The sequence below is a fragment of the Lactuca virosa genome, chromosome 8 (genome assembly GCF_052849685.1).
Source record: "Lactuca virosa cultivar CGN04683 chromosome 8, Lactuca_virosa_CGN04683_v6, whole genome shotgun sequence".
NCBI classification, from domain to species: domain Eukaryota; kingdom Viridiplantae; phylum Streptophyta; class Magnoliopsida; order Asterales; family Asteraceae; genus Lactuca; species Lactuca virosa.
The window spans coordinates 275,255,906-275,264,907 of record NC_136433.1 but is presented as its reverse complement, the minus strand read 5'-3'; the positions used below and the strand labels follow the sequence as shown (position 1 = coordinate 275,264,907).

The 9,002-nt window shown below is 31.7% G+C and overlaps 3 protein-coding genes across 5 annotated transcripts; all 3 read right to left on the bottom strand.

Annotated features, from left to right (window-relative positions):
• Positions 1 to 1,318: 1,318 nt before the first annotated feature.
• On the bottom strand, positions 1,319 to 5,755 carry LOC145133109 (calmodulin-binding transcription activator 1-like). 3 transcript variants are annotated; one of them, XM_079068042.1, is made up of 5 exons: positions 5,455 to 5,755; positions 3,793 to 4,466; positions 3,368 to 3,725; positions 3,115 to 3,207; positions 1,319 to 1,624 (listed from the first exon to the last, which is right to left on the bottom strand). In XM_079068042.1, the coding sequence occupies exon 2, from the start codon at positions 4,323 to 4,325 to the stop codon at positions 3,822 to 3,824; it is 504 nt and encodes a 167-aa protein (XP_078924168.1). In that variant the 5' UTR covers positions 4,326 to 4,466; positions 5,455 to 5,755; the 3' UTR covers positions 1,319 to 1,624; positions 3,115 to 3,207; positions 3,368 to 3,725; positions 3,793 to 3,821. The 3 variants fall into 3 exon arrangements, with proteins under 3 accessions (XP_078924168.1, XP_078924167.1, XP_078924166.1); XM_079068041.1 differs by lacking the exon at positions 1,319 to 1,624 and adding an exon at positions 2,607 to 2,835; XM_079068040.1 differs by lacking the exon at positions 1,319 to 1,624 and having other exon boundaries at positions 2,607 to 3,207.
• LOC145131535 (uncharacterized) lies at positions 5,592 to 6,570 on the bottom strand. Its single transcript, XM_079066212.1, has 2 exons — positions 6,080 to 6,570; positions 5,592 to 5,736 (listed from the first exon to the last, which is right to left on the bottom strand). Exons 1-2 carry the CDS (start codon positions 6,568 to 6,570, stop codon positions 5,592 to 5,594), a joined length of 636 nt encoding a protein of 211 aa, XP_078922338.1.
• Positions 6,571 to 6,750: 180 nt separating this feature from the next.
• Positions 6,751 to 8,623, bottom strand: LOC145131534 (uncharacterized). The gene is made up of 3 exons (XM_079066211.1): positions 8,615 to 8,623; positions 7,335 to 8,421; positions 6,751 to 7,049 (listed from the first exon to the last, which is right to left on the bottom strand). The coding sequence occupies exons 1-3, from the start codon at positions 8,621 to 8,623 to the stop codon at positions 6,751 to 6,753; spliced, it is 1,395 nt and encodes a 464-aa protein (XP_078922337.1).
• Between the last annotated feature and the right edge of the window lie 379 nt (positions 8,624 to 9,002).

Genomic DNA, 9,002 nt, shown 5'->3' with positions numbered 1-9,002 from the left:
ATGGAATATATACTAAATAATAAAGTGACAAGATTGACAATTTGCATTTCAAAAGAGACTTGCATGTATAATATGACATATCTATGATTTTTATAATTTGATTTTATTATTTATAAGTATTGTTCATTAATTTTAAAACCACTTATTATTATTAATAAGTGAAAGAAAACATTTAAATAGCACTTATTATTATAATTAAATAGTTAAGCATATAATAAATATAAAATGATAAGATAGACAATTTGCATTTTAAAAGAGACTTACATGGATAATATGGATATTATGACATATCCATGATTTTTAATTAATTATTTCTTTGAAGCAACACAAACATACAAACATATATACAATATTTAATTAAATATTATCTATATCACCTTCCATAACATATGATCGATAACATGGATCTAATCTAATTTACATTACAATTTCAACCACAACATACAATGATTGTCTTAAAAGAATACTTAAACGAAGAAAATATAGAATTAGTATATAAAAAACTTACAAATTAAAAACTTCAACATAATAACATGGCTCAAAAAATGGTCTAAAGCCCTCAAACCAAAAAAAAAAACTTTAAACATGTTTTCTTTGTAATTTTGTATGTGATTTGTATTTGTGTGTCTACTCAAAGAGATTGACCTTTTTATAGTAGATTATCCATTAATTGTTTATTAAATATATTATATAAGTTATAAAACCTTTGAATTGTTAATCATTATTAAGAGACTTTTGAATGATATTCATTAAAATAGGAGGTTTTAAATGCATGAGGTGCTTGGAAAATTTTGTGGGGGTTTCAAATGCATGAGGTTCAAGGAAAAATGCTAGCTTTATAAGTATAGAAGATAGATAGATAGATAGATAATGTATTATTTTTACTTTGTTCTTAAGCATAATGTTTATTTTCCGTTCTTGATTTATGTATTTCATTTCAAATCTCTTTGTTTAGCACCCTTGTGAGTTTTTATAGATTTAGAACAAAGCGTAAAAAATAGATATATTTTAATCCGACCTAAATAGTTTTAAATATTGCGATTATCTCTTTATAAGAAGAATACGTTATTGTGTGTGTATGAGTGTTTGTCTCTCTAAGTGTTGCTTTGTGTGGTGGGGTGGGTTAGTGTGATTAGTAAAAATATATAAGTGTGTTTCTATAATGGGTAAAAACTAAAGTAAACTGCCTGTAGGCCTTTAATGGCATGCACTGGCTTTATGACACACAATAGTGTGTGTCGTAAAAGTAATGTCATCTCTCCCAAAATTTGGAGAATTTAGGACACGCATTTTTTAGTGTCCTAAAATTATTGTCGTTTTATAATATTTTTAAGAATACACATCCCCCCTCCTTAATAGTTAAGGGGGGAAAAACGAAATACCAAAAAAAATTGAAGTCTCCCCTTTATCTACTTTACTCTGTAAACAACAATGACAATCACCAGTTTTAAAAGATTCTATTCTCAAATTTCCCGAAACCATACCTTTTCTCTCTATTCACGCACTATCATCTCACGTTCATATTCAACATCAACTTCATCAGCAAAATTCAGCCACTAATGGTGTCATACCCCCAACTGGCGGTGGAAACGCCGGATGATGTGACGACATGGACTACTTTAATCTGCATACATCGAACAATGCAACAATATACCATGAAGTAGGAACTTTTATTACATGTAGTAAAAATTACATAGTCCCTAGTCTAGGGGTACAAGGATGTTTGAGAATACATAACACCCTCAATAGTAGGAAACTATTAAATTATACTAGGTAAAATACAATCCCATGATTAATCTGACAGTATGGCTTTCATCTTTTGTTAAATCCCTAAGAATACATGCATTTTGAAAGAGTGTCAACGTAATGTTGGTAAGTTCACAGGTTTGTAATGTTTGACTCAAATGTACTTTTATACCAAAAAGTATGTTTTCAGTGTATATAAATGGTTTCTCAGTTTATATATAAATGTACTTTTAAAACAAAAGGTTTGTTTTTACTGAATATAAGTGTTATTTCAACTTATACATAAATGTTTTAGAACTCTCTCAATGTTACTATGAGTCCCTACAACTGAGCTCATGACGTATGATATGCCCATCCCGACGCTTCATCAGACGTCGTAATTGTTAGATTAATGTGTCTAAGGTCTTAACTAAATTGGTATAATATATCTTATGAATAAAAGCAAATCCTTTTTGGGTTGCCCTAATATCTAGAATTAACTAGGAACAACCTCTAGAGAATGAGAATATAATTTATTATTTTATTATTCGATTAATAAATTAATTAGAAATGGTTGAGAATTAATTTAGACACTACAAGAAAAAAGCAAAATAACTACGGAAAAATTCTGTAGTTAAAACATGATAATCCGTAGTTAAACATGATTAGAGACGGAATTTGCTACGGAACCATTAGCAAAATTCTTCGTTAGTAAATGTTTGTTACGGAATCTGTAGGACCTTCGCAACGGAATTTGTAACAAACTTATTTCGTAGGAAAATAGCTATGAACTATACCTGTAGCAATGTCGTTCAATAGCCAAAAATGGTGACATGAATAGTGTAAATACATACAAAAATGACTTAATTTTATTTCCCAAGCAAATTTATAACAAAATCAGCATTATGTAAATGCAATAACAATTTATAAAAAATATGTGAAATACTAACAAACATTTCTAAGTTACCGAAAATATTGTTTGCCAGTACAAAATACCACCGAAAAATAAAGGTTGCCACAAAAGAAGACCATTCTTTGCAAATTTTATCAATATCAGCATCTGTGTATCCATCTTTGCCACACCCAACGTGAGAAAAAAAATGTACTGCACTATATAGAGGGAAGAACATGCAAAATCTTGGGATATGTAGAAAACAACTGTAAGCAATTTGACATCATATACTACCCATCAATTTGAAAAATAAACATAGAATGGTCCTTTTAATTCTTTTTCTGTGGTGGATTCCATTCCTTAAAAAAAATGAAAATCGAGTTTATATATATAATACGCAAAATGAAATAAATTTTATAACTTATTACTCTTCAAATTTATAAAATATTAAGCCTGATAGAAATCATTTAAAGAAAAAAAGATAAAGAAATACTTACTATTTTAATGTCAATAGGAGGGAAGATATTTTGACACATTATTGTTGTATGTGTCAAATGTTGTTCACCAGTCCCAAAACCAGAGAGCACAATCTGTATTCAAATTCAAATTTTACTCAATCAACATCAATATTAGCTTTGTGAAAAAACGATAATGACTAAATACAAAAAATAAATGTAACAACTAAATCAACAAAAGTAGATTGCAATTTTTTTTTGAATGATAAAAAATATATGTAAATTAGGGAAATACCAGGGGAGAGTTTTTGAAGAGGTCTTTTGGAACTCTTGGGCGTAACTGGGAGTTGGCAATATCAGTACCAGTACCAGTACCTTTTCAAACTTCCCCACGAGCCTCATGTACTGTTCCTGGCCTTCAGGATTCCGAGCCATGGAATGCAGCCTAGCCAATGCCTCTTCCACTCCAACATATTTCTGTTTCCGACCTATTCTCAGGAAATCATATTCCGATTCCGGGCTCTCAATTCCGGCCGGAATCCACGCAACCCACGGCTCTTTGGTCTCCATCTGAGTATCGCTTTCTCCACTATCCCAACAGACCACACCACCTTTTTATAATGCTTGTGAACTTTATGCCCACGAAAATATGCCTAAAAAAATCAAATAAATAAGATTCCCACTTAAATTAACAACATCAAAAAACTAACACCAGTTTACCTCAATCTTGACAACACGCTCACGAATCTTTAAGAACTCATTCCTTCTTTTCCACCCCTGTACTTATGTTGGATCTTTGATGCTGCAATGTTCAGATGCAAATAGTCTTCATAATCACGTGTTTTCTTCAACTTCTGTAAAGAAGAAGAAGAAGAAGCAAAAGCAAGTTCATCAGTTTTTGCCTTTGTTGCTTGTTGTTGCCTTTGATTGAAAGAACGATCTCTGAAAGCATCTTGAATTAAAGCAGATGCATGTGCTGATCTTCTCACTGCTACAAGTGACCCTTTTAAAGAATGTGAATGTGTAGCATCATCATCATCATCATCCACTTCCACTTCACTTTTGACACCATTCTTGTCCTTGTCCTTCACAGACAATGCTAAAAGATGATTGGTGAGATCAGTTTCTGCCAAATATCCAACAATCCCTTTATGCCCTTTACTCGATGCAAGATCAGCAGCCGTTTGTTCAAGTTTGTTTTTCAAAAATAATAAGTACACATGAATAAGTTTAGCAAAGATATTAAAGAACATTAAAATTAATAGCTATTGCTGAAATAAGGAACATATTAATCAAATAAAATTACAGGAAATAAAAGCACACCTTGTAATAAGTGGTACCATTTCTTCAGTAACCCAAATCCAAATGGATACATCACAAAGTACTTTCAAGACCTGATATTGTCATAAAAAATCAACATTTGATAAGCACTTGACGCAAAGGGTAAAACGGTCATTTACGAAAAATTGCAACTTCTTCTACTGGATTGGTAGCCATCAGCCACTTGCGCTGAAATCCTATGTTGCCATGATAAAATAACATGAACTCAAGTGATGTTAAGAATCTTTCATTAGTATAGGATCAATATGGGGAGTTATTAACCATCAGATAATATTTTGTATTGACGTAGTTGATGATGAAATTGATTTTAATTTATATTATAAAATTGATTAAGATGGAACAGGTGCATGTTGAAATTTTTTCAAAGAATTATATTTTTTATTATTTGAGTAATTGGTCTGAGATAATTAACGTTTACTACCTTTGAGCATTATTAATTAAGACACTCTTATACACATATACATGTAGCGTCTTTTAATTTTATCTATTAGCTAGTATTTTGATAGAACTTGAAAACACGATTATGAAGTGTTACAGAATCAATTCTAAACATACATTCTCCAACATCATGAAGTGAGATTCATTTAATTAGCATAAATAGTTAATTAAAATAACAAAAAAATTGCATTAAGCTCATTATAGTGTTGCAACTTAGCTTTCTCAACATATTATTTGGTGCATGTTCGAAACCTTAAACGAACATTCCTTTCACCTTGATTTTATGAATGAAACAACGAATAATCTCCAAACTATACAATCACATAGTAAATAAAAATGGGTATTTTTCAATTTTTCTAGAAGGAAGGCCAAGACTATGATTAAACTTTCTTTGAGGCATTCTGTCAAACAGTTGGGGTGCATAATCTGTAAACCCATAAAAAAAGGTGTAAAATCCATCTATTGTATGTAAATTACATAGAGGAAAAAAATATAAGATTTATAATATATTTTTTTTCTCAACATCACCTGAAAATTCATCGTTTCTTGAATTAATTAACTTAGTTGTTTGAGATGAAGAATGTGCATGGCTGTATGCGTTACCTCTAAGCTTCTCCGCAGAATACCAGTCAGGCTCCCTAGGCTCCCATTGACAGATACATCTATGATAAGCACAGACTAGTATCAAGATACCAAAACTCCTATGAATATGTAAAGTTTCTTAATCGAAGCATCTAGAATTAATACAAATAGAGGAAAATCGCAGTCCGGCCATGTGAATCTCTAAAATTAGGGCCGACACCGGCGTTGACCGGACTGGAGGGCGGATGGAGGAGGCGGAAGGTGTGCACGTCGATAGAAGATACTTGAGGCCAGTGGCGGAACCTGAAACATTTAAAAGAGGTAGCACAAAAAAAAAATTCCCATAATAGATAGTAAAATAAAGTTTTTAATTACGATTTCAATAGAAATAACAAACTAGCGCAAAAGTTTTACATAACATTTCAAAGTTAATCTCTACGATTGCCCATTTTCCGAAAGCGTTCTATCACTCGTTCGATCTTAACATCCGTAAGTACTTCTTTTTCTACACTATAAATCAAAGAATCATTCAAAAAATCATCACCGATTTTTATTACGTAAGTCGGTCTTCAAGAGTTTCATTGCGGAAAAACATCTTTCAACGGTTGCGGTTGCTACGGGCAAAACCAAAGTCAACTTTAATAACCTATAAACCAAAGGAAAAGAACGATGTTTCCCTGTTTCCACCATCAAACGAGAAAGGTCTGCAATGCCCTTCAAATTAGCAAATCTATCATCATCAATCAAAGAGTGATAATATGTTTCAAGTTGACCATCAAGATACACCCTTTCCAAATCATTAAAATAATTTTTGTATAATTCACTTAGCTTCACCAACTTTGATTTGTCGAACATAGAAAATGTATTACAAGGACTCAAAGCCGCCATGTATTCTAGTAAATCGGTGCTCACTTCAATAAAACGGTCCCCAAATTCTTGAATTTGCATATCCAAAACCGTGTTGAAAATATCAACTTCAAAGTAATGTTGATTAGTAACATTGGCTCTACGGTTTCTTGGATTAACATAAAATTCGGACATTTCCACAATTTCAATTTCATGTTTACGACAAAAAGAAAATACCTTCTCCAGCATTGAAGGAAACCCATTATTTCTTAAAGCTTTCAACGTTTTCATCGTTACTTTCACCAAAGAAGCCGCTTCCAAAATATTTTGATCCTTTCTTTGAAGATGTTTTGATAGAGTATTCGTGAAACCAAAAATGTCCAACATCAAGGGTAAATAAAACACAAAATTAAGCGTCTTAAAATACGATAAAATACAGTACGCTTGATTTCGGTTATTTAAACTAGATCCCTACTCTTCAAAATATTTAAGAACCTTGACAACCTCCGGAAACAAATTCTTCAAACTTATTATTGTTTTATAATGTGAGCCCCATCTTGTATCTCCGGCTCGAACAAGAGAAGTCTCTTGATTTAATCCTCTCCCGGTCTCAATTTCACCATTACCAATTTCTTTTTGAACCCTTTCCTTGTAACTATCCCGTATGATATCTTTTCTTTTACAAGAAGTGCACACCACATTAACCACCAAAGCTAATTGCTCAAAGAAATCATCAACACCATCATGGTTGTTGGCTACAGCCACAACCACTAATTGAAGTTGGTGTGCAAAAAGTGTATATAATATGCCGAAGGATTATCTTTCAATATCAATGCTTTCAAACCATTAAATGCACCCCGCATATTACTTTGATGCCATCATATCCTTGCCCTCTTACCTGTTTCAAATATATATATATATATATATATATATATATATATATATATATATATATATATATATATATATATATATATATATATATATAAGAAATAAAATAAATAAAGATTCAAATACATAAAAAATGAATTCATGATTTCTTACCTGAGATATACTCAAGTTATTGTTGGTAAATACCGAATCAATGGCTTCTTTTAGAGTTAAAGAAGTCGTGTCCTTCACCTGAACAATTCCAACAAATCTTTCCTTCACTATTCCAAGGTTATTAACATATCGCAAAACCATAGCCATTTGTTCTTTTTTGGATACGTCACTAGACTCGTCTACTAATATAGCAAACACATCCTTACCAATTTCTTCACAAATGGACTTTATTATCTCTTTTGAAAAGCATTGAACAATCTCTTTTTGAATCTTCGGAGACGTCAATTTCTCATTTTTTGGAGCATTTTCTAAAGTAACATTATAAATGCTTTCGTTATGGTCCCGAAGGAATGTTAATTCTTCAAGGAAAAGGCCCTGAGAAAGAGATCCATCCGACTCATCATGACCACGAAACGGTAACGTGTTTTTTAATAAAAATCTACAAGTATCAATTGTAGCACGTAATCGAATTTGATAGTTACTTGCCTCAACTTTGGTTTGCTTATGAAAAGCTTCACTAATTGATTGGTTTTTCTTCTCTAGATTTTCACACTTTTGTCTTGCTTTATTGTGATAACTATTAACATTACCCTCATGAGTTTTAAATGCGCACTTTTTACTCCAAGTATCAAAGCCTCCCGTCATAAATACATCTCTTCCCCCTTTTTGCCCCACACTATCTCCAAACAAGTAACAACATAAACAATAAGCTTTGTTCTCTTTTTTGCTATACTCTAACCAATCAAAATCATCAAACCATTCCTTTACAAAACGTCTATTCTTAGTACCAATCTTGGTTATTTTAAATTTATGACCTTTTGGTTGACAAGGTCCTCGGATCCAATATGCTCTCCTTATTTCATCAATTTGATTTGGGTGATAGGTTGTAATTCTTGGTCTATCCGCCGGGTCCAAAGGAAGATTATTAATATCAAAACATGTTGGAGTAGGTTGTGGTTGTGGAGTAGTAGATTGTGGTTGTGGTTGTAGAGTAGGTTGTGGTTGCGGTGGTATAGTAGGTTGTGGTCTTTTTACTCCACCACTTTCATCACTATTACCAACATCCGGTTTCCTTTTACAAAAATTTACAATGGAACCCTACAAATTCACAAACAATTATGAATTTTAACCTAGTTTCATCATTCATCAACAAATTAACAATAACAATTAATAATAAGTTAATAATAAGTAAATATGATAAGGGAATAAGGGATTAAAGAAATACATAAATTATGAAAGTATTGATTACAACAAACTAGCAAAGCATTAAAAGAAGGGTTTAAAGAAATACTTGTTTCATTCTTGATATATGCTAAAAAGTTCCACCAAGCCAAGCCAAGAGAAAGAAGAAGTCAAATTGAAGCCAAATTGAGAGAGTGGACAAGTTGATTTGGCAAAAAAAAGACAAAATGAAGATTCTCTGCTTGCCTTTTGTCTTCACAGTGGCCGCATTAAACAAAAGAGACAAGATTTGTTTTTTTTTTCTTTTCCCCAATTCCATTGTGCACGTATACCCTCACCAATTCCAATTAATGAGCCTTTTAAGCTTTTATTTTTATTTTAAGTAATGGGCTTATTAAATAACAATTTCTTATTTATTATCAGCCCAATAAATTAAAAATATAATTGGGTTAGTAGATTATTAGGTAATGGGCTATTAGATATTTACATTAGTTAGT